We start from the raw sequence: 26,085 nt of genomic DNA on the forward strand, positions 1-26,085 counted from the left end.
AGCTTTCTTTCCAACACAGTATAGATAATGCTTACGGAGCCAGTCAAGGGTTCTCTAGTGTGATTTTGGTGGTCTGTAGGAAACCACAACTAGTACCCCATCTTGTGCTTTATCTTTTAGGATATTGATCTGTAAGCATTCCAGATCATTTTCTTCTAAGTTGTCAATGACTCAAAAACAGTTAATGCCATTTTTGACCCCCTCCCCTTTTGTCCAATCAGTGCTCCATAAATAGTTTATAACCATTGATTTTAACATTCAATTATGTGAATCTTCCCACCAGGTTTGAGCACTACCAACTAGGCTGAATTTATGCTCATAAATGTTTAAATTCTGATTTCTCTTATTACCAGATTCCTAACATTGGTAAACATATGCAATTAAATCATTTTCTTTCTTCATGTCCATGGGCCAGGGAGGAGCCTGGCTCAGTGCTCAAGTAGCACCCAACCATTCCCGTTTGGTTTGTGTTGTTGCTGCTGCTTGATGGCAGCATGAACCCAGCTCTCTAGAATGGTTCTTAAGTTATGTTTTAGTGTGCTATCAAAATTTTTCTGAGGAGTGTAAGTGACAGAAGGGAAATGGTCATTTTAATAGCTTACATCTCAGTTAAAACTGAATGAATTTTGTGAGACAAAGAAAACAGACTTTTCTATCGCGAGGGCTTTCTCCCTGCCAAATTTGTAAAGGCCTGATGCAAATAATGGAGGTATTAGAACTTCTTTAAAAAGTTGAAAGTTTTATAATTTAAAGCCAGGTAACCTAATACTGGGGTCACTACTAGCTCCTCTTTTAATGAATATCCCATTTAAGAAAATGTCATGCAGCTGTTTGAAAAATAGTACCAACAAAAAACCAATTGCTTGTGCTCTCTGACTCAGTAGAAGCAATTAACTAACACTGTTATTAGTTGCATTAAACCCCAGTTGAGAATTGTAGGATTGGATTATATGTATGAGCGCACTTTTTTTTGCTCTGTTGGAATTGATGTTAATACACAAAGAAGCAAACAAATAGTTAATTTCCAAGTCAACTAAAAATATGGGAAAGGAGGACAAAGGAGCATTTATTTTCAGCATTCTAAGAGAATTGGTAACACTTACAATGGAAAATTAAAATGTAAAGTGTTCAGTGTGTTTTCTCAGAATGATAAATTCCAGAATAAAAATAAACTATTGAAAGGCTTGTGAAAAAGTAGCGTGCCATACAAAATTGAATTAGTGGTCCATGTATGAGGCCCTGTGCAGATACACAATTTATATCCATAATGCTGCGAGACTTTAGTGACAATGAGAGAGACCAGGAGGGCCATGGCCAGCAATCAGGCCAGGAACTGCAGAGGCGAAAGCAGCAGCATGTCAGGCCACTGCTTGCAGGAGCAAGCACCTAGCCCAGACAGCTCCTCCAGCGTGGCTGTGCTGCCCTCAGCCCTGCCGACTGGGGTGGGCACCAGGCTCACTGATAGCTATTCCTCGTCATGCTGATATGTGCAAGAGGCTCGCACACTCCCGGAAAGGAGACCTGTCCACACTAGTATCGATCTTTGGGGACTTACTGATTAAACGTTGGCCATAGCAAAGAGTAAGAGTTTATTCTTACTGTTCATATTTGTTTCTTAGCCTTCCCTACATTCAGAGTTTCTCCAATTTAACTTTAACTAAAGGTGTGATTTTAAACAGATGCAGCTTTTAATATAGATAAGGATTTAGCCAATTTCTAATGCCTGAGAGTACTTTTACAATGTACGCTGTGGCTACTTAAAGCTTTTTTGAAATTCCAAAGGCTTTTTAAATTCCAAATAAACTGTCAACTGGTTTTCTTTTATTCACTGTTTTTGCAACACACATGAAGAATTTCTGTAGATTGGGAAGGCATGACATCTTTAAGGAAGCTGTGCTGGCCTGTTCCTTCATAGATGAATTTGATAAGTGTTTAATAATTCTCTTTTAAATTATCTTTCCAACCAAGTTGCCTGGTACTGAAGTAAGGCTCACTGTTCTGTAACTTCTAGGATGATATCTAATATCTTTTTCTTAATTATAGGTGCAACATTTACTATCTTCCATTCCTCAGGTATAGTTGCTCATTTGGATGAGATTGCATATTTTTGTTAACCACGTAGCCACTTCATTCTGATGTTCTTTCAGAATCGGTGGATATACACTATCTGATCCTGTAGACTTCTTGTTTAATTTATCAGTGTATTCAGGTGTCTCCTCTTTTGATACTTCAATCTCTGACAGTGCTTCATCTTTATTACTGGGAATGGGGGGAGGCATCTCCCAAACATCCTCCATGCTGAAAACGGGAGAGAAATCATTTAGCTTTTCTACAATGTCGTCCTCTTCTCTAATTAATAAGAAACCTAGATGATAGATTTTTAAATATATGTATGTCTTTTCTTCTTCTCCCTTGTGTCAGATGGGAATACCTACATTACACTGTCTGGGTTCTGGAAACTTCCTCTTTAAACCCTCCACATCCCCCTGCCCTACTATTGTTGCCTGCCCTTTTATTGCTTTATATCTATTTACATTCACAACAACATTTTGGTCTTGTAGAACTCTATTTGATTGCAGGAATTGCTGTTGGGTGATGTGAGGCATTGTCCTCTATCCCCACCCCACTCACAGATCCTTTTGGTCCATGGAAATCCTCATTTAATAAAGGCGATTGTGTGTTTGAGATGTGTATTACTTGTAAGACTTTTAAGCTCTATTGCAGACTCCCCAGGCTAATGTTTTCCACATCAAACACACTCTGGCCCTTACCTTTGGGTCTGTCCAAGGAGCACTCTGTGAAAATCAGGGTAGGGACAAGGGTAGCTTTGTACTCCCCGCCCTAACCATCAGGCACCAGTCCAGTCCCCAACATACACGTTCTAATTTACTCCAGCAGCCAGGGTCCTCAACAACCATAATTGTGTTGTCAGCTTTCACAATTGTTTCGCAAATCTCACAGTATTCGGTATTTTACTTAAAGCTCCAGTTCCTGGAGTCATGTTATTACATAAAAATCTCAGCTTACATTTTTTTAAGCAAGTTTCTAGCCTTCATGTTGGTGGAGAAAAGCTTAAAAATGTGACCCATGTGTAACCTAAAGGCTCAGAAATCAGAAAGTGAAGAAAAATAAACAGATTTTTAAGCCAACCTCATAATTTGAATCATAGGCATAATGGAACACTGGCCATGCCCCTGTCCCAGTGTCCAGAAGGAAGATAGTGGCTCTATGCCAAGCGAGATTCCCCCAACGTTGGGGTGATGGGCCAACATGTGGCTGGTTAACCTATCTTTAAGGGCTGTTTTGCACTGCCAGAGAGGCACAGAGTATCCCTAATGCACCAGAAGTGGAGAATCATGCCCACTGTATCCAAAATGAAGGATGATGATGTTTTATTTCCAAAGGTTTGTAGGGAGGAGGAAATGAAACCAAAACCTGCATTCTTTGAGTGATGGTCCCTATTATGTATCTCGATTGTAGGTGCGCATGCATGCCATGCACCAGAGACAGTAGGTTTTCGTAGCAGTCTCCATTGACCTGCTCACGTGTAACCTTGTGCTCACAGCCAAGGTTATGATAAGCCATACAGGTTGATGCCTCTCCAGTTCCCTCTTACTGCCACATGGCTGGAGTTAAAATCCCTGTTCCTCTGCGATCTTAGTGTTTACACTAAGAGAACTTTTATTCTACCGCCTATATAGTTCTTCTTTGTTGTTTTTTGTAGTGTAGATAGTTTTACGTAATTCTGATAGTTACTTAGTGATAGTTTTCCCTGGTTGGCGTCTGACCTCGACGACGTCCTCCTCCTCCTCCTCCCATGGACTATGCCTTCCAATCCTGGGTTTAAGAACTGTGTTTCCTGCCCTCGCTCGTTCTCCATGAATGATGAGCACCAACACTGTCTGTGCTGCCTCAGGGAAACCCATATTGCTGTTTGCTTTTCCCGCCACAGAGCTGGGAGGTGCAACAACTTCACTTCAGAAAGCACCTCAGGGAGGAGGCCACAGCAGCTGGCTGTGGACACTGCCGTGTACTGTACTGTACTACAAGCTGCGTTTCCTCCTGCATCCATGTATCCACCTCCACACTGATTACTGCTCGCTACTCACCCACGATTGGAATACGTACAAGGACCATCACTCGAAGAAGAAGAAGAGGTTACTTACCTGAAACTGGAGGTTCATCGAGATGTGTGGTCCCTATTTGTATTCCAATAACTGCCCTCCATCCCCTCTGCTGTGGACTAAAGTTATCAGTGGTAAAAGGGTCACTGGAGAGGCGTTGACCCGCACGGCCTGTTATAACCTTGGCTGGGAGCACAAGGAGACACATGACGTGTGGGTCAACAGAAAAACCCTCTGGCGCATGGCCTGCACGCACATCCACAATTGGAATACAAATAGGGACCACACATCTCGAAGAACCTCCAGTTACAGGTAAGTAACCTCCTCTTATTCATTAACTCATCCAGCCAGTATAAACTTGCAGCACTTACAAACCAGCCAGCAAGCCAACTGTTCAAGTCTGCTTTGAAAGTGTGAACAAAGAAATCCTTTTAAACAAACTGCCGTTGTGTACCCATGGTATTGATCAGAGTGCTCTGAGAAAGTTTGTTGTGTTTTAATGTCACATCCGTAGAACCTCAAGCAGCAGTTTATTTGAAATTTTTAAAGATGCACTAAAATCCTTCTCCCAGCTTTCAAAATAGCTTTATTTTTTCTGTTTAGTCACCCTCTTGCAAGCTTGAAACTGACATTTTCCCTTATTGTTCTCAGTGATTTATTCTGATGTATGCACTCTGGTTGTAGTGTAATACTTGGGAGTGCTGGTGCTGTATGGGTTTTTTTGCTTAGTTTTACCATATGGCTTTTACCCCTTCCATCTTATGCTGTAATCTCCTCAGATGTAAACCAAAATGGTCGTACCTGATCAGAGTTTGCATTAGAAACTTCCAAAGAGGAGACCGAGCAACTCATTTTTGGGAGACTGTGTGATCTAGTGGATAAAACACTTAAACTGGGACATGGAAGACCTGTGTTCCATTTCCGGTTCTGCCACTGGCTTGCTGAGTAGACCTGATACCTCCTTTTGTAAATTGCTTTGAGATCTACAGATGAAAAGCATTTATATAAGAGCAAAATACAGTTATTAATTTTTATTAAAGAATACCCAGGCTTCTGTAAATAAAAGGTATTCATGATTTAGTGAATGATATTCTTCCCACTGAGCTGTTACTGTACCAATAGCACAGTATCCTGTTGTGAGGTGCTGGGTTTCTGTCAAAGTGTCATCTTTAGAATGAGATGTAAAATAGAATGCTTGACCACTCATCGCAGTTAAAGATTCCATGCTACTTTTGGAAGAGTAGGGACAATGGCTCTGGTTATTTGGCCAAATTCCAATTAGGGTAATTGCATTCTGCCTACCTAAACCAAAAATTAGTCCTACAGTTACACCTAGAAAGATTCTTTACTTCCTATTAAACAGCTGCAGCATTTTATAACATATGACTTGTGGGGATGGGTATATATGCTATCTGTCATAAGCAGCAATACGCTTTTTAAAACATGCTGTTTATTGCACCTCAAATCAAGAAAACCATATACAACCTTGTATAACGCCAACTAATCAAAGCATGTATTATGTATGTGTACAGGATGTACACAAAGTATTAAAGGCTTCAGTTCCCCGACACATGCACTTTTGTTAAAGTACAGTGCAAGTAAAAATACACATAATCTACTGAAATGCACATGAAGCAGACAGGAGCTTGATTATTAAGGTTTTCTCTACAGATGAACAGAAAGTAAACTGTCTGACACTCAATTTATCTGTCTCAGAAGGATAAGGAGCTGATTGAGTCGACTTAGAATATGAACCTGTGATTCCTGGAAGAATAGGTATTTCATACTTGATACTTTCTCCATTAAGCTATTACCTGCAGAAGGCTGGAAGTTTTATTTCTGTGGAATGTCTTTTCCAATTAATGGAACATCCAGCCACATAGCATAACTACATTGGCTTGATTTTTTCCCCCTTAAAATGTAAAATAGTAAATTATGACCATTTGAATGTCAACATAGTAACTGCAACCTTCTCTCCAGCTTGTCAGACTTGGATATCTTCCTGTTCCAGTTAATCTAAAATGCAGTTTCCTTTTCCTGACCATGTTTCTTGCTTCTCAAATTTCTGCATTTTCCTGCTATATAGTTCCTGCTATTTTCCTGTATGAAGTTCAAGCTTCTCTTCACCTTTATGGTTCTCAATAATTTCACCCTGGTCATTTTTTTGCCTTCATCTCCTTCCACTACCTTCTTTGCTGCTTTCTGCACCACCTGATAGGTCTGAAATACCTTTCCCATTAATAAACAATAATCTCCCCTCAACTTCTGTATCAAGAAAGTACTAAAGCCAACTGTGTCTCCTCCCCTGTCTTGTTTTCACTTGTGCCTTTAGTTGATGAGCTCTTTGGTAGAGGAATGTTATGTTTGGCAGTGACCCATTTATAGTAATATTTAAAGGATGAACACAACTAGGTTTCAGAATAATAATGTGGATTATTTTGCTGTGGTGGTGGTTCAGTCTGTCTGTAGATTCAGGACAGAATTGCCATTCACATTGGGAAGGTTTTCTTCACAATGAAGGAAGCTAGTAACTTGTTTTAAATGAAAGTTTATATTTTATAATAACCCCCAGCCCCTTAAAACAACCACCCAGCAATGAGTGATACCAGAAAGTTGACAGTGGTTCAAGCACCTTCGTACCTTATGGGTTTGATCGTTCTGATTATTTTAGCTTCTCCAGATTAAGTATGGAGGTTTGTCTCCTTTGTCCAACCAAGCTGTTGTTGAGAATATCAAAGTTTTCTTGTATGATCAAGCTGAGATCAAGTGGGGGGAAAAAAGCAATGTAATTGTCTTGAACTCTGTCCTTAGTGGTCCACGTTACATACACAATCCTGTACTGATCCATCAGATCAGACAGGGTGTTCGATTGACAACGGTAATTGAAGTAACTTAGACTTCTGAACGGTATTTGACTTGATATCACGACATTTTGATTAAAAAAAATTAGCACTATACAAAACCAATCCCATACATATTTAATGGATTAATAACATGTTAACTGATGGCTCTCAAAGGAATTGAAAATGGGGAATCGGAGTCCAATGGCAATAATTCTAGTGGAGTCCCATAGGAATCTGTCTTTGGTCCAATTCTATGCACAAGAACGTAAGAATGGCCATACTGGGTCAGACTAGTGGTACATATAGCCCAGTGTTATGTCTTCCAACAGTGGACAGTGCCAGGTGCTTCAGAGGGAGTGAACAGGACAATTTTAGAGATCCATCCCATTGTCTAGTCCTAGCTTCTAGCAGCCAGAGGTTTAGGGACACCCAGAGAATGGGGTTGTGTCCCTGACCATCTTGGCTAGAAGCCATTGATGGCCCTATCCTCCATAAGCTTACATAATCGTTTTTTTAACCCAGTTTTACTTTTGGCTTTCACAACATCCCCTGTCAGAGTTCCACAGGTTGACTGTGTGTTGTGTGAAGAAGTACTTCATTAGGTTTGTTTTAAATCTGCCGCTTTATTAATTTCCTTAGGTGACGTCAGGGGTAAATAACACTTTCTCCACATTTCATGATTTTTATAGACCTCTATCATATTCCCCTTCAGTCATCTCTTTTTCCAAACTGACCAGTCCCCCAGTCTTTTTAAACTCTCCTTATATGGAAGCTGTTCCATACTCCTAATCATTTTTGTTGCCCTTTTCTGTATTTTTTCCAATTCTAATATCTTTTTTAGGATGGGACGACCAGAACTGCACACAGTATTCAAGGAGTGTGCATACCAAGGAGTTATTTAATGGCATGGATATTTTCTGTCTTATTATCTATTCCTTTCCTAATGGTTCCTAACGTTCTGTTAACTTTTTTGACTGCCACTGTACATTGAGCAAATGTTTTCAAAGAACTAGCCACAATGACTCCAAGATCTTCCTTGAGTGTTGACAACTAATTTAGATCCCATCATGTTGTATGTTTAGTTGGAATTGTTTTCCAGTGTGCATTATTTTGCATTTATCAGCATTGAATTTCATCTGCCATGTTGTTCCCAGTCACCCAGTTTTGTGAGATCCCTTTGTAACTCTTTGCAGTCTGCTTTGGATTTAACTATCTTGAGTAAGTATTCAATATCTTTATCAATGATCTGGAAGAAAACTTCATTGTTGGTAAAGTTTGTAAATGACACTAAAATCAGTGGAGCAGTAAATAATGGGGACAGGTTAGTTCTTTAGAGCAATGTGGATTGCATGGTAAGCTGGGCTCACTCAAACGTGTTTGCAGCTAAATCCATGCAGGAACAAAGAATATAGGTCACACTTATAGGATGGGAAAATGTATTTTGGGTGCCTGTGATTTGAAGAAAAGGACTTCAGGGTCATGGTGGATAACCAACTGAATGCGAGCTCACAATGCAATGCAGCTACTTAGAAAGCAAAGGCAATCCTTGGCTGCATATGCAGGGGAATATTGAGTAGAGTAGGAAGAGATGTATGGCATTCGTGAGACCATTTCTGGAGTACTGTGTTCAGTTCTGTGTCCATGCTTCAAAAAAGGCAAATTGGAAATGATTCAGAAAAGAGCTACAAGAACAATTCAAGGTCTGGAAAATCTGTTTTATGGTGGGACATTAATGATCAATCTATTTAGCTTATCCAAGAGACGGTTGGATCCGGATAACTTGATCACTGTCTAGCTATCTTCATGGGGAGAAGATTTCTGATAGTTGAAGGCTTTTTAATCTAGCAGACAAGGCATAAAAAGATCAAATGGCTGGAAGCTGAAGCTCGACAAATTCAGATTTGAAGTGAGGCACAAAATTTTAAGTTAGCGTAATTAGCCATTGGTGGATTCTCTGTTGCTTGAAGTAACTAAATCAAGACAGAATATCCTTCTAAAAGATGATGTGGCTGAACCAGAAGATATAGGTTTGATGCAGGAATCAGTTGGTGAAATTTTATGGCCTGCGTTGTGCAGGATGTCAGCACAGATCAAAAAATATGGTCTTTATGGCCATAAAATCTATGGCAATGGTGGTGTTGGCACCTAGCAGCCATCTTTGAAAAGTAATTTTTCTTCTCTGAATGGTTGCTCATGTCCCTTCCATCTTAGGTGTGTGTGCACCACGTGCCCCATTGCTGGAGATTTTTCTCTTGTATCCATTGGGCCGCTCTAGCCCCCTCTGGAGCTGCACGCTTATGCGCTGGTATAAGGGGTGCTGCTGGCCCTGCACCCTCGCAGTTTCTTCTTACCACCCGTGGTGGTCGTTGGAACAGTCCTTCTTACTTCAGAAAGGCTTCTTCCTAGTGGTTTTCAGACTTTTTCTACATTTGTGGTTGTCATAGTGTAGTGTATATAGTTTCAAGAAGTTTTAGTGTATATATTTAGTGTGACTAGTTAGTTCCTATTGTAGAGGGACTTCTTCGCCTCAGAGGCTGGGCCTGCCTCAATCCCCATGCTTCAAGCCTTGTGCCTCTTGTGGCAAGCCTATGTCCGTGAGTGACCTGCACTCCAGCTGCTTAAAGTGCCTGGGCAACACTCGTGTGAAGAACAGGTACCAGATCTGTTGGGACTTCAGATGCTGCACCAAGAAAGAGGGGGACATCAGACTGAAGGCTATCCTCATGGAAGCTGCCCTCAGACCGGTCTCAAAGCCAAGCTGCTCCAATTTGGCGCCGAGTACTTTGGCGTCGATGTGAAGTGCTTCCCCGGCACTGAGCTCTTCCCGTCACCATTCTCCATCTCCAGTGCTGAGGAAGAAACATAAGAAGCAGCACACTGAGAGGGCGCTCATTGGTGCAGAAGAGTGGCAAGTGGCGAGATCAGAGTTTAGTGAGACCCATACTGGGCCACTCTTCTACCCCCGGACCAACGCCGAGGGCATTGAACCTGGTGCGGGACCCTACATAGACACAAGGAAGCCACCATGGTGCTAACGGACTGATGGTACCATCAACCCCAGAGGCTTTTCAGGCGGCTAGGGACCTTCTCTCTCTTCCGGTTTCGCCAACCCCAGTGGGGCACCTACCAGCTCCAGTGTCTGGAAGCAGGAGGGAACAGGGTGCGTCAGGCACCTTGCTGGCACTGGGTCCCGCAGCACCATCTAGGAGCAAGCCCTACCTGATCCCAGCATCCCTATTTCTGGCATGCCACCAGTCCCCAGATCCCTGGCACCATATAGAGGCAGAAGTGGGTAGCACTCCACCGTTGTCGCCGAGAGAAGAATCCTCTTCGGAGTCCAAAGGGAACCTTATGTACCGCCGCAAGCCACCAACAGTACACAGCCTACTCTCCACCAAGCTTCAGTGCCAATCTTTCAAAGCTGAAGCTAGTCCAAAATAATGGCAGCCTGATTATTAAGTGGAGATAGCTTGTCCTACTGCTGCTTCATGAGCTGCTGTTGGTTTTGACCTTTTAAAGCTGTAAATGGCTTGGGTCTGAGTTACCAGAGGTCACCTCTTTCATTGGGCCTTGCAGCTGTAGGTGAGATCAGAGGCACTTGAGCTGGAACTCTCTCTGTATATGTCTTCAGTCCCGGAATGTTCTTCCCTGCCCTTTACTCTGCCAGAGCCTGGATTTGTTTACTTTTGAATGTGCTGGAAAGCTTGTCTCCGTTTCTCAGACGTTTCACAAGAAAACAGTTGGAAGAGATTAGTCATAAAGTTTAAGGTCAGAAGGGATCACCAGATGATCTAGCCTGACCTCCTATATATCACAGGCCACCAGCACTAACACACTAAAGCCAACAACCAAAATTAGACCAAGTATTACAGCCCACAGGAGACTGTGTGCCAGAGGCAGAGAATAGAAGGGACTGAGGTACACTAATGCCTAAAGCCTGTGCAATGGCAGGGAATTATCATATGACTTCTGTGTCTTTGCAGAATTGGTAACTATAATGAGCTGGACAGTTGCTGGTATTTAGATGGCAGGCTAATTAATGCATTTTGGAGGGTATTGAAACCTGAATATTCTTGGCTCTTCTTGCTTCCAACCTGGAGATGAAATTAACACAAATGTAATTTGGATATCAAATGGTATGCAGATTATATTTTCTCTGAGCAAGATTTTTTTTTTCCTGCCTTCCTTCTGAAATTCTCATTAGTGTGATTATGGCCACTTATTTGCAGTGCCATGTATCTCTTGAAATTGAGCCATTTTTAAATAGAGTTGTGGCTTTCAGGATTCCTTATTGTAAGTATCTTGTTATGAAATCAAAAAGCTGTACTCAGTGTTTTCAAAGTATATGTTTTGAAGGGGAAGAGGTTCCATGCCTCCAAAAATTTCAGAGCTACCTTACTAAATTAAAAATAACAATGCAAAAAATTAATGGAAAATTTTCTTCTTTAGAGCTCTGAGTAATCTCCTCGTGTACAACCAACAAAGAAATGGTGTTATGCCTAGACTGAAGGCAATCATAGGGTGACCAGATGTCCCGATTTTATAGGTACAGTCCCGATTTTGGGGGCTTTTTCTTATATAGGCACCTATTACCCCCATCCCGATTTTTCACACTTGCCCTCTGGTCACCCTTCAATCACAAGAGATGAACAAGAATGTCATTATGCCTGAATCTTATAAAAGTGAAAACTGTGCTTATGTAACAAGCCAACAATGTGAAGAAAAACTCAAACATTAATAGCAGATACTTTTAAGGAGTTCAGCTTGGTATTTTAAGGAACACCAGATATAACAAAAACATTCCAATTCTTTAAATTCTGTTAACTTTCTATTCTTGGTTTTGTCCCAGTAGGGCCTTGCTTGTAAACTCCTCGGATCAGGAACTGATGGTTTTTTCTCTATTTGTACAGCACCTAGCACAGTGGAGTCCTGGTCCATGACTAGGGCTCCTAGGTGCTACAGTTATACTTTTAAAAATTTGTTATTATTTGTAACCCCTGTCTCTGTACAGTCAACAGCAGGAGCATCGTTACTGGCAAATGCCTCACCTCTGACTCTTATGACATCACCCCTGTCTGTAACCAATCAGAATGTGACGTCTGCACCATTGACCCCTTTTGGGATGCTGGGTGGCCTTGTTCCTGTGACTGTACCCTTCCAATTTCCCTTGGAGCTGCTTGGCTTTGGGACGGACACAGCTGGAGTAACAACCACCTCGGGATCTACCTCAGCGGCTTTCCACCACAGCCTAGCTCAAAGTAAGTGAAACTAGTTATTCACACTGCAATCTAATTCAGCGGTAACTGCATCCTTCCTTACTTCATACTTTGCAAACTCAAATTGGGAAGGAAGTGATGGAAACACCATTGCCTGAGTTCCTTTAAAGTTGGACTGGGCAAAGTACAGTGTTATAATGTATTATATAATAGTCACAATTTTCTTCAAGAAGATGACCAGCACTAACATGTTCATAGTATACAGTAGGATTTGAACTTGCTTTTTGTATTCGTTTGTCCCACCTTTTTAGAAGAGAGAGCACAGTTTTATTAGAGCAGTTTCTGTGCTATAAGTTTTACAAAGCAATGAATCAAAAGACTGGTAATGCAAAGACACTTGGTCAAGGTCACAGCTATGCTCCCCTCAGTAGCTGCTCACACAGAGCCTCTGATACTAGAACCATTTTTAACTGCAAAGGGGAATATTGACCAGGACAGGATTGATTATCTCCTAGTGTAGAAAAAGCCTTTAGATTTTCCACTTGGATTATTATTGGAGGCAATAGGACCTTTCTGTGTACTGAAATAGTCCAAAGGATTGCATTTCTAACATGCCCCCTGCTCGGGTACTGAATAAAACACATGACTGAATGGACCAACTTTTGGTGATGTTAACCCATTGGCCCTTTATTCCACATGTGATAGTGCTATCATGTAATTCTTGATATCTCATTTAAGGTTTGGAATCTGGCTTAAAACAAGTAATGCGAATGTGCTGATGTGCATATACTTATTTATGTAGTGCCCTTCAATATAGCTCTGAAAATAAGAGGCTGCTTTTTTTAAACATGACCGCCTTCTTGTATACATTGGGTTTGAATTCCTGCTTTTTTCCCTCAATCTTTTCATTTCATTCAGATTTACTGAAGGGTTTGCAGCCAGGTGCCCAGCATGCAGCGACGCTGTCTCATTCACCTCTGCCTGCTCACTTGCAGCAAGCTTACACAGGTAAGGAAATCCTTTCCCCTCCTTCATTTCTCAGAAGTTAAAATCCTAAAGGGCAAATTTATCTTTTTGGCCTGAGAATTTATCTGGGCTTCAGCTTCCTTGCTGGGGACCAGATTGATGATGATCTGAAGATAACTAAGACAACAAAGGAAGTGGCTGGAATGTTCAGGTTGCAGTAATGGCAAATGGTGCACATGCTATTGCAGTTTTATGTGTGGAAGTGGAATGGTGGGTCTTTCATGCATAAGTTGTCACTGCCATTGCCTCAAAAGGTCAAAAATCTTGGAGGTAGTGAACTTTCTTGCACTGGAAGCTAGAGACCTAAGATTGCAATGAAATAAAATTATTAATACCCAGTAAATAATTATTTTTTTGGTTACAAGATGAATGAGGGACTTACTTGAGGAGCTATTCTTCCCCTTTGGAGGTGATGCTGAACTTCCATTTACCAGCTTCTTGATTTTTCTTTAATTCCTTTGTATATGTACAACACCTCATACTTTCAATAGGACGAGCAGGTTGAAAATTCCTGACAGATTAGCTCAGACAAATATTGTCCCTTCTGAGAGGATTAGTTTATTGGGTTTTTTTGTTTTGTTTTGTTTTTTAAGGCAGTATGGTCTAGAGCAGCGGTTCTCAAACTGTGGGTTGCGACCCCGTTTTAATGGGATCGCCAGGGCTGCCATTAGACTTGCTGGGGCTCAAGGTCAAACCCTGAGCCCCACCTCCTGGGGCTTGGGCTTTGGCTTCAACCCTGGGCAGCAGGGCTCAGATTACTGACCCCCAACCCAGGACTGAAGCCCTTCGGCTTTGGCCGCCCCCCCTGCCCATGACAGTGGGGCTTGAGTGGGCTCAGGCTTCAGTACCCCCTCCTGGGGTCATGTAATAATTTTTTTGTCAGAAGGGGGTTGTGGTGCAATAAAGTTTGAGCACCCTGGTCTAAAGCAGTGGTTCTCCATCTTTTTTGGACTATGTGACAGGGTGCTGGGCAGGAACTGCTGAGCCAGCCCTCTGTCATGCCAGCTCCAATTAAGGGAGGTAAATTGGAGCTGGCTAGAGAAACCTGTGTCTGATTGGCAAAGGGGAAACAGCTGCCAGCCTATTAGCCTGTGGCTATATACAGGCTCAGGGGAAGGACAGATGGAAGGAAGGGGGGAAGCCAGAGAGGGGTAGCTCTTCCCTTGTGGGTGCTGAGGCTAAGGCGTCCTCAAGGCTGAAAACCCCAAGCTGTATAGGGTGAGAAGGTGGTGGGATTGCACCCTGTAAATAAACTGCACCAGTGATTGCTGAACCTAAGGGTCTCTGAGTGGTTTTTGGATCAGAGCAGAGGCAGGACCAAGGAGGGCCCTGCTTTGCCCTGTTACAGTCCACAAGCTCAGTATGGCTGAAAAATCATTCCACAGTTGTAAAGGATTGTGCAGTTTAGGACATGGAATTTCCTTGGCTACTTCATGAGTTGTGGCTCAAACAGGAAGTGGGGGTCTGAAGTGGGCAGAGTGGAGCTGGGGGTGTTCTTTACTCCACCCACACAATGCTCAGATCCAAGGGTTTTAGGAAGTGCTGTTTCAAGAGCCCGTGAAAACAGTTCAACCTTTCTTAATCAACTGTTTGCAATAAGTTCCATAGGTTGATTTTTATATGCTTTATTGCAAAGAGTGCTAGAGAGACCTGAGGGTTAGATTTAGCACTCTCCCAAACAACAATTTAGCTGTTACTTCAAGAAAGAATAGTGTTTTCTGCTGAGTGTTAAGCATCAACTATTATAATGTAAATTAAATAAGCTGGTGAGAAGATAATAAGGGAATCCGCCACCCCACGAAGACGGCACATTTTAGTAGTGTTTGAGTTTGGCATCCCCACTTTAAATTTATTTTTAAAAAACAAATAGAAACCGCCCACATCCTGTAGACAACTTACCAGTCAGTCACAGCCTTTGGTGCAAAGTACGTTCATTTACTGCATGTCACAGTTGTGCATTCTCACTAGCTGCTGGAATTCACCTATTCAGGGCATCCAACAGTATTCTGCAGTGCAGGTTGCTTTATTTATAGTGTAACTCACATAATCACAAGAGAACTTTATACCTGTTTCTTTGTTCCTCTTCTTTCCCCCTTCTACCCCCACCCCCAAATTCCAGATGGAGGCCAAAGTAAAGGGGACACTAAGTTACAGCGGAAAACCCAGTGACTTCTGGATGAGCACGGGAGCATGAAGCGGTTCTGATTGGCTGATGGAATCTGCCCGGTTGGGAAAGTGCTTACATGGTCACAGGGCTGCTGTTTCTGTCAATGTTTACATACTCTGATCCCAAGCACTGTGGTGAGAGGAAAGAAGAAAAAGAAAATACTTGATCAAATAGAGGAGGAAAAGGAGGAAAGGCTTTCATGCAGATTGATCAGAGTTTGAGCTTACCTAAAGAAACTCAGCCTTTTAAAATCTATTCTGACTGGCAAGTTTCAGTTGTCAAACCCACAGTGGCACAATGTTTACTTTCTGGGTAATGCCTAATGATAAGGAAGAAGCATGAAGAGAGATGGAGTAAATTTCTCCATCTATCCTGGGAGGTAGGACGCTATCCACTTTAACAATTTGAAGGTCCTTGCAAAAGAATATAAATGGGCCCTGAGTGTATCATCTGGTTGTGGACCATATGTAGTGCAGACCAGAGATGGTCTCTGCTTGGGCACTCTGTGGCATAAATAAGAATAAACTTTCCACAGATAGTTTCTGATACAGACATTTGTCCAACATTACCTCTTTGGAAAAGCCTAATGAATACAGGCCCTGTTTGGTTTTGTTGGTCCTGTGGCTAAAGCAGTCTCATTACTCCCCAGGCAGAGCTCCCTTTCAAAGAGAGAATCCTGTTGGAGAGGCAGGAGAAGAGTAAAGAGGGGTTTCCATTAGTCTCTACTCCCAATTTAATTTTAGCATAAAGTGATTGGTATTTAAAGAAAAAAAATTCTGTCTTTTTTTACATAAAATGGAATCTAAATTTTGTTTCAGATCAGACAGCATTCTTATCTCCCCACACATAATTTTTTTGGAAGATGAACACTATGGTTTTCCACCCTTAAACTTGCTTCATTTCTTCAATAGGTTCTCCTTGTATATTTCTATTTACAGTGTAGAATCTACATCCTTCATAAAACACAAGGGCACTTCCTCATCCCTGCTGGCTCCGTTCTCTCTTCCATCCAACTACTTTCAAAAGCTAGACATGGTAGTAAACCCTTCAGCTAAGGAGAACTGGATGACACTTACTTCAGAGCCAAGTTATACTGCTTCAAGCATTAGCCAAAGAGGAATAATTCAAAAATGACCTGGGGTGCCTTTTCTCCTCCTGGGGCTGAATGTGTTGTCTCTTTAGCATTCCCGCCTTTGCTGGCCTGGGGTACTCATGACCTGAACTCTGCCCTGCATGGTAATACAAGACAGCAAGGCTGGCTTTCATTTTTGGATAGCAATATATTGGGTAGTCCATTTGTATATTTAGGAAACATTTAGCACACATTGCACTTTTGACAATAGGACAGAAGAGGTTCTTAGATTAAAACTTTATTGTTGAGTCCCATCTTTCTATAAGTGGAAAGAGAAGCATGGCAGAAATTGCAACGTAAAAGTAAGAAAGTATGGGATCTTCTGATCTGGAATATCACAATTTCTGATTTGAGGCCCTTTCTCTTGCAAATCCAGTATATCCCTGTGATCAAAGATACTGGAATTCTAGTCTGTCTTGAACTTTCCAGTAGTTCTGATCTGAGATTGTACTTATGACTGATGGTCACCTCACACCTTCCAAGTACAAACTTTGACCTCTGGCTATTAAATCTCTAGTGTTTTTGCTAGACCAACTTTTAGCTTTCCATTTTCTTTGACATGTGAACTATTTTTCTTAAGACCAGACAACAATTCTTTTTTCTATTTAGATCTCTTTAATTTTATATATATAAATTATATATAAACATGAATTTAAAATAATATATATTGTATATATCATATAAAAATAAATAAATGTTGGGTTGAGCCCAGCAATAAAGGATTTTGCACAAGGAATTTCTGTAAATGACAGATTGAACCAAAATAAGATCCGTTAGGTTTTGAATTTCACCCCTGTGGCACTAGGCAAATTGTGTTTTTCTGCTAATGCAAATGTTCTGTAGGTGGCATGTTGGCTAGACAAAATTACATCTCTTAGCATCAAGGTTAATTTCAAAAAGGGTGTATATATTCATACAGACCCTGGCATTCCTACTCAGATGAAAATTCTCCAAGGCATAAGATTCCATTAACTATTCCAAGGGTAGCATCTAAGTTTTGCTTTTGTGTGATCTTTTACCCCAGGAAGGGAGGAAGGAAGCAGATTCTGTGAGGCCAGAATTCTTTGACCTATGCCAAACATACCACACACTTCTAATAATGCATGTAGCTGAGGGGGTGAAGAGGAGGGCCACCCAGCAGCAATATGTGGAAAAGACTCCCACCCCAAGAGAACTCTGCCCTTTTCTATACGTCCTCCCTCAAGGTGTCTCACTCATATTGCCATCCTTTACTTTCATACTTTTTTTTTTTTTTTTAAGTGAAATTCTAGATCTAGTGACAAGTACACAGTTGACAGTCCTGGAGATTAGAGCCCTTTATCCGTACAGCACAGACAATGACAGCACAAGTTTCCTTCTCCCCATCCCGCAAGTGTGCCTCATTTCCAAGGTATTATCTCTAGGATTGAGAGGGGAGTTCAGTCTTCACAGCCCATTCAATTGTTGGCTTGTTTTCTGAGAATGGTAACAAGAAGGTATATTAGTACTAGTTTTGGAAATAGTCGTGTGATGTGAAACTGCACTGAGGTCCCAAACTCACTTCATATAGGCCACTGAAACAGTTCTTGGAGTATAACTATTTCTAGTCAGTACCAGTCTGGTGGGCCACTTTGGAATCAGTTGACCCAAAGGAGAAAGATTTTGTATTCCAACCCCTTCTCTATTCTCCACTTGCTCAACTCAGAACGGCGAGGTCAAAAGATAACTACAGAGTAATTCCTGGGATTGCAGAACAGGGGAGCATGTGAAGGATATCTGCAACATCCCAATGCAAAATTAGACTAATACACTTTACTACTCCTTGCACAGCAACTTGTTGTTTAAGCTGTTTTTCATGAGTTACTACTTTTTAAGGGCCTTTGGTAATGTGTATAAGCTGTTGTACATACTAAATAACCCTCAGTATTCACAAGCAATAAGAGCCAGTTGAGCTGTCTTTCTGGGCAGCCAACCTTAATTTGGGGATTGTATGTGAGCTGAAGTATCAAGCTCACTCTGAACCTCAAATAATTCAAGCAATAATTTCAAACACAGGTTTTAGATGCTAAAAACCCTTTGGGTAATGCCTTCTGCTACATGTTCCAAAGCTCCAAAAGGCATAGGTAGCAATTTTAAATCCTCTGGGAACTTTGCAAAGAATAGAGAAAGGAGCTAGGCTAGGTGAACCACAAGCTGCAAAATTTCTAATCATTTGGATCATTATTGCTGTGTTCTCCACCTCCCCAAGATAGATGTTGATGGCCTAAATTGTTGTTTTTTGCCCATCATTCTCTATTAGTTTGCTGTTAAAATGCATTAGTAATACTGAGTCACAAAGTCATGAGTGGATGCTGTGGGTTTAACATCTGTTTTCAGCTAATCAGAAGTGACTTTTAATTACTTGGGTTCTGCTTTTTGTTTGAATCCTGTCAAGGCTGTTTGGTGCATAGATTTTGGGTGAAGCAGGCACACAGGGTCTTGTTCCTTTCCCCCACTCCAACTGCCTGACACTTCCTCCACACTCCTCCTCCACTTGGTCCAGGACACTTGAGGACATGAAAGCAGAGAAATCCTGCAACTCTCCCAAGCTGCCATCAGTTGTGCAAACCATAACCTTCTGGGGGTTGTCTCTTAGGACTCCAACTAACTTTATCACATTTGCTGCTACATTTGTAAAATGAACTTTTGGCTGTATTTATTAGCGAATTTTAATCTAGTTTACAGTTCGTTTTTGGAGTAGTTTTGCCCACAGATGGATTAGGAGTGATGGGGTGTTTTGATTTTTTTTTTTTGAGTGCTTTGTTAAAGGCACAGTGATCCCTCGTCTATTATTTTAGTTTTGGACTTTCTTTGAAGATTGAATTGCAGGAAAAAGCAAAACCTGCAGTCAAGCAAAGCTCTGGAAGGTTTACACCCCGGACTCCAGCTCCCCATTTTTTGCTGAGATGGGGATCACAATAGGGACACTTGCTGTTTTGTTTTCTTAAAATGAACCAGAAGGTAAATGTGGTAGGTAAATGACTGGTTAATTAACACTTTATGCAATTTTAATTTTATAGAAGTTTAAAAATAAAAGTTGGTAGATTCTGATTGGTCCTAGCTCTGGTGAAATGGCTGTTACCCCTCCATGACTTACTTGATTCAGGCCTTTGTCCTTTGTTTAAGTGCCTTTTCTTTATTTTATTTCCCCCTCTCCCTTCCTTTAAACTGTTCTCAGAGATCCTAAAGTGCTGGGAGGCATTTGGGAGAAAAATCTTAAACTTGCCAAGAAGACTTTATGCTGTTATACTATTTTCCCTTTTGTAAAAAGTGTGTGTGTGTGTGTGTGATAAGTTATAGCTGCTGTACCATGGCATTCATTCTGTATGCTCTCTCTCACACACAAAGCAGTATTCCTAAGAATCCTATTGTACTTCTGAAAGGTGGACATTTGGGCACAGATGACAGTATAGTAAGCCGTGTGTGTGAGAGAGATAGAGGAGTTGGTTAGCGGGAAAGGAATGTGATGCATTTCCCTTTGGAGGTCTGTTTGAATCTTGTTTAGATCGCAAATGAAATTAGTTTGGTAGTCTGTCTGTCTGTCTACCTGTAAGTATTAGTCTGTCTCTCATAACCACTCCTAGAGTTTGGCACAATTCCCCACAACTGATAGTCCTTTTAGTAGAGGAGACTGCTAAAATACTAGGTTGAAACAAGTCTGAATTGAGATGTATTACAGGGAAGCTTGCATGGTGCTATCCACATCTGCCCGACAATAGTCATTCTATCACTCTCTAGCTTAAATGAGTACTTACATTCACCAAAGTTGTGCCACTTTCTCGCATGCAATAGAAGAATGGAGTGGGCTTCCTTATATTGTTCTCAGCAAATTAGTCGCAGTAAAACCTTGCTATAATCCACAAACTGCTTAAATCACACACCAGAAAAAGTGCATTTTTCCAGCTCTCAGCAAAGATTGGAGTGAGGTGTCTTCTTGTTGAAACTTCATTATTTGTAGAAGATCTACTAATTAGCAGTATAAATAATTACAATACATCTTAACTACAGTGATCAAACTAAATGAACTTATCTGTTTTATTTGTTAAATTTTGCTTGTTATATAATAAGCAATCTACTAATAGGTGTCCAAGTGATTTAATGCAAATTAGCAAGGTTTTACTGTATGCTGAAAATAATTGAACAAATGTCTAGCTTGCATTTCTATAAAAACTTTCAGAGAAATCAGTGTTGACTACTCAAAAGCAAATGTTGACTAATGCTGAATGTTGCTCAACCTACAATAACAAACATAAATAGGCTATGGTGGTTCTGTGAAGTATTTCTACTAGGTAGTGACAGGCTTGGTCTGGCTGCAATATGGAGGGGGAAAGAGTGGGCTTTCCCCTTCCAGAAACCAGATCAAGGTTTGAGAACTTCCCTCCCTAATTAGGAGCAGAGTTAATCTAGAAAGCAAGGTGGGCTGTCAAGTACCAGGGTTTGGTTTTGTGAGAGAACATAGGGTATGGCTGTAATTTTAGTTTTTAACCTTACCTGAAAGCTTTTTTTAACCTGTTGAAAATCATGAATGTATCTATATAAATTAGTGATTCTGCCAGCACAAAGCAGCCCCAAAGCTGGCTTACCCAACTTTCCTGAGACCCAGCAATTTCTGGCTGTTAACATAGCCCCTTGGGGTTATGGGTAGGTGAAGTAACATAGAGAACCTATGAATCTGCTCCAAGGGACCAGCCTGGCATGCAGCTGTCCCAGGATTGGGGGGAAACACAAAGGTGCTCTCCAGCCATGTGTGCACGCCCTACCTGAGTTGTGCTGTGCTCTCCTTAGCTGAGGCAAAGGATGTCTGTCTACATTTTTAGTATCCAACATGTGATAACTGTAACTCTATAGAGCAACTCTTAGAATGAAGAAAATATTTTTTCCTACTTATTCCATCTTTCTAGAAATGAATTGCAGCTTCTCCTTTTCTCTCACCACCCCCTTCTGGCTGTAAAGCAGTAAGCTGCTAATAAATTTTTATTACTAATGAAAGTGTCCAGTACAAGTGGGGTACACTACCTTTGGTTAACTTTGACAGTGTTCTTGACTGCCTAACAAAAGAAAGGATGTGAGAGGGGAAGATCTGTTGTCCAACCAAAACAAGTTGGGAGATACTACCAAGTTTAAGATAAACCAAATAGCTGATGACACCCAGAGCTTATTTGGGACTGATTAGCTTCCACCTATGGGGGGGGGAAAAACTGTTTTGTGTTCTCAGCTTTTTCCAGATAAGGCCTTAGTTTATTAGTAGTCATGAATATCAACTATGCAGATGAGTATTCTTTACATGTTCCAGTGTTATGTACACTCCTCACCCTGCCCCCATTAACAAATGTTAAACTTCTACCCAAAGAAACACGACATAGTTTTTGAATGTCTGTACTACAAAAAAGTATTTTTTTCTAACAGGGAAAATGAACTTTGTATTCAAAAAGAAAAAAGAAAAAAAGAGAAAAAAACCCATTCTCTGGTGCAAACTCTAGTGTCAGAAGTGTAATGAAATGGCTTTTGAAGGGAGACTAGGTTTGATTCTGAGAGCTTTTTAGATAGTTGCACAATATTCAGCTCTGCAGAACTGGACCAAGAAGCCACAGCAATCTGAAGTAATTCTGATGTATAGATTACACTTTTGGGTGGGTGAGGGATTGATTTCCTGTACCCTTCCTACCACCGAAATATAGGATTTAGTAAATGCAATGTTTAGTGAACTGACTGCTTCTAATTAAGGGGAGATTTTAGCTAGTCAGTGGCTGGATCTCTTATAGATGGAATCTCTTCTAAATAGAGGCAGAATTGGGATCCCCACTGTCTTCTCATCCACTGCTCAGTGTTGCACTTGTTACAGCAGAACAATCCAGCTCAGAGGCAAGAGCTGTAATGAGTCTGTTTTAAAGTCAGTATTTCTATCTTGCTGTAGCAATTTGTGCAATTTTCTTGCATACATTCTCAAGGTTTAGTCTGGGATTTGTTTCTCTCCAGAATATTTATTTAGGACTATTGATTTAAAGAAGTAATATACATTACACTATTAATTAATTATTCCTCTCTACTTCCCCCCAAAAAGTCTCTGCTGAGCATTGTTATATTTTAGCAGTTAAATTAGTCCCCTTTCTATGTGATTTTTCTCCCTCTTTCAGCCTCCTTTCCCCAAGGGTTGGGGGTCAAATGCATTTTGTGGTTAAGTAATCCTTAGAATGCTGGCAATTTCTAGGCTACCAGTTAAAGATGCTTACTATAGGAGGGTATCTGTTGTTCTAATTTAAAGAAAGAGAGAAAGCACTGTACTAGAACTCTTCCTTGTGAGCAGACATGGGCGAGTCCTTTTACCTCTGCCTAGTGAAGGGATTTGCTCAAAGCAGAGCTTCCAAGCTTAAAAGCTGCTTATTCTAATTGCAGCAAGAGTCCTCTCAGTGAAAGGGTTTAGGCTGCAGTATCCTATTTGCTGTTTCATTAAAAAATATATGAAAGAGTTAACCAGCTTAATTCTACTTGGCTGGCTGGTGCTCTTGAGAATGTAGATTATGTAAAGTGAGGGGCTGAGGGCCCTTTAGATGGGTACTTTCCTGACTGTCATTGCCAAGTTTAGAACAAAAAATTAGCAGGCGAGTGCTTATTGTGCCTCAACTAAACTTAAAAAGAAACTGTCAGTATACAGACTTTTGTGATCCTCCTTAATACCAAGAAAGGGAATGTACAACTCCTGTGCGATGGCAGACCTATTTGAAGTGGGGATTCTGTGATTTTTTTTTTTTTCTTCATTTTATTCCACCCGAATTCACATGTCTACTTGCTCCTTAGTACCTGCTTACTTCAGAACATGGGGAAAAGCCCTTGGCTTGGTGAAAGGAGAGCGGGCCCGTGTGCTTACCTGATGAACTCCCCTGTGAAATGCTTCCCCCATGTGACAATAAGCATGTATAGCAGCCCTTGAGGAGAGGGGCCTGAATAACCAAATCCAGCTACTTATTGGTGATGGGTGCCAATTACTTTGTTTTTTTGTTTTTTTTTTTTACAAAGATGCGTTCCACTAACTTAAAGGGATACTGTATTTTTAAACAAGTGATTTTTGATTTCTCTCTCCTTATAAAACTGGACCTGAATACAAGTTTTGAGTTGATTTTTTTTTTGTAATAATCTCAGGACCTGAAAGATTGTAGCATTTAGTGTGTCTTAAAAATTATGTACTGTACCAGCCATGGATTTTGTAAATACACTTGTCTCCCTTTTTTCTATTATTTTAGTTTAAAAAAAAAAAAAAAAAAGTGTGTAAGGCTCTTTGCCAGAGGAACTGGTGCCTGCCTAATTTCCATCCTGAACTGGAGCAGGAAAATGGGGAAGCTGCTGCCACAAAAGTCTGCACCAGTTCCAAATGTGTATGCTTGCTGATCAGTTTAATACATCCTAGCCATTTAACTGGGAAGCTAGAGTTTCCTGTGTGTATTCCCAACTGTGGTTGGCAGCGCTTTGGCCACCTGGGAAGTTCCTGATAAAACTCTTCACCTTGATACTGTGATGTTTTCGCTTTCCTCCCAAATATTCAGGTTTATTGTCCTGCATTTTGCAGGACAGTTTGGATTTTTTTGACAGGTCGCATATCTGACATTCTGCAAGAATAGCTGGTGGAACATAATTATTTTTATCATGCTTTGGTCCCACAGGATAAAATAGCAAAGAAGGCAATGCTATCCCATAACCACATATGTGCACTCACTCTTGCAGATCTCAGTGTGGTAACTGAACCTGCCTCACAGGTCCCAAACATGTTCTGTCCCTCCCTACTTTCACTATCCTAAATAGGGTGCTGAGATTTTTTGGCAATAGGCTTGCTCTGAGATTCCAAGTGTAGTTAGCAGGCCTGTGTTCTAAAGTAAGAGCCTTATTCAATTGAGTGTAAATGTTTCCTGTCCTTAATGGGGACAGGGTTCTTTTTCATGAGTGTATTTTTCTTTTGTATGTGTCACGTGTCTGTGCTGTATTAAATAAAGAGGAATGTACATATTAGCACTGTGTGTGTGGTTGTGAGATAGATAACTTCGCAGCATCACAAAGACTGGCAATTTATATCTATCTAAGTTCTGCTCTAGCTGCCTTCATTCCAACTGTTGGTTGAAATAAGTTACAGTTCCAGCAGAGACCCGTTGTCAGGTAACATGATCAATCCCCCACTGGTTGGGGAAGAACATATATTGTTTCAGTAAGACGCCTCATCTTCAGCCTGCAAGCAGCAATAATGGGACAGAGCATGAGGAAGAGTCATAGCTGGGGGGGGGGGGGGGGGAGTAGCTAGGATTAAATAAACGTGGGATGTTGTTAAACTACGTCTTATCTTCCCCATCCCACCCCCACAATACACTACCTCCCCTGAAACGGCCAGGGCTGGTTCTGCATACGGCGGTGGTGCTGGGTCAATAGGGCGTGTTCTCAACTTTGCTCCAGCCCCCTAGTTTGTATCTAATCTGCTCGTTTCTGACAGTGCAGAGCTCTGCACTGAACTTTGATTGGCCCATTCGTTTTAGCGCAACTGGCTTGCGACTGCAGACGGGCGAGTCTTAATTTAGCCGGGGACAATGTTGGCCCAGGTTTGGTTGACCACATAACCCCCAACCCCACGTGTCAGAAGCTGCTGACGGTGCACCAGAAAACTCAGTCCGCCCGGGCCAGGGATCGGCGTGTGTTGGTAGGAACTGAGCAGCGGTACCTGCTCTCCACCGGCACAAGGCGCCACTTGCTCCCCCTATGAGTCCCCCAGTATATGGCAGCCTGGCGCGGCGCCGAGCGGGGGCCGGGCATGATCTCACGGCCGCGGCGGTGAGCGGCCTGGCACGCAGCCTCCTTAATTCAACGTGGCGGCTAGGTTCTAAGGCCACGTGCGCCCCCAGCGCCATCATCGCCCGACCGTACTCACCGTCTTCGGGTAAAACTACACTTCCCAGGGTTCCGTGCGGGGAGAACTGCCATGCCCATGAGTAGTGCGCCACGCTGGTGCGCAGACACGATAAGTCCCAGAAGGCTGTGCGCACAGCTGCATGTCTACAGTTGACAAGAGGGTGGGGGAGGGTGGTAATAGATTGACCAATCGGTGTTCGTTAAAGGGAGGGAGGTCGGATTTAGGGAGAAATGAGCGAATGAAGAACACGTTTTTGCGGTAGCCCCAGTGGCCTAATGGATAAGGCATTGGCCTCCTAAGCCAGGGATTGTGGGTTCGAGTCCCATCTGGGGTGAAGAGAATTTTTTCCCCTTCCCCCAACTATTTATCCGTGTGACGCGAATTGATTCTCAGTCGGATTTTACTCAGGACAGGTCTTTCCACACTGTGCTTCAACTCGAGGGTGGACTGAAGTCACTGGAGGTGACTTGTTCCCAAGATAGCCTTATGCATAACTCTGAACACTTGACGTGAGATGAGTTGAAGGGTAACAGCTCATCCTCCCAGCTGAGTGTCTTTGATTGACTGCCCCACAGTGCGGGGAGGAACCACACTCCTATGTTATTGAACCTAATCAACATACAGTTTTATCAACTCCAAGCCTTTAAATATCATGCGTTTGGCTTCAAAATTATG

General features: G+C 41.7%; 1 protein-coding gene and 1 non-coding gene across 4 annotated transcripts in view; both read left to right on the forward strand.

The window, feature by feature from the left end:
• UBN2 (ubinuclein 2) overlaps positions 1 to 24,524 on the forward strand; it is a 105,554-nt gene extending 81,030 nt beyond the window's left edge. For 2 of the 3 annotated variants that reach the window (XM_034774776.1, XM_034774782.1), the window contains exons 15-17: positions 11,979 to 12,225; positions 13,102 to 13,191; positions 15,329 to 24,524. In XM_034774776.1, coding sequence (XP_034630667.1) covers positions 11,979 to 12,225; positions 13,102 to 13,191; positions 15,329 to 15,378 — 387 coding nt within the window. In that variant the 3' untranslated portion in view covers positions 15,379 to 24,524. The remainder of the gene's footprint in view (positions 1 to 11,978; positions 12,226 to 13,101; positions 13,192 to 15,328) is intronic. The other variant, XM_034774790.1, reaches the window with a different exon arrangement.
• A 1,147-nt stretch (positions 24,525 to 25,671) lies between these two features.
• On the forward strand, positions 25,672 to 25,744 carry TRNAR-CCU. The gene has a single exon. It is a non-coding gene; the product is annotated as a tRNA-Arg (tRNA).
• The last annotated feature ends 341 nt before the right edge of the window (positions 25,745 to 26,085 follow it).

Source organism: Trachemys scripta, chromosome 1 (genome assembly GCF_013100865.1).
Source record: "Trachemys scripta elegans isolate TJP31775 chromosome 1, CAS_Tse_1.0, whole genome shotgun sequence".
Classification (NCBI taxonomy): domain Eukaryota; kingdom Metazoa; phylum Chordata; order Testudines; family Emydidae; genus Trachemys; species Trachemys scripta.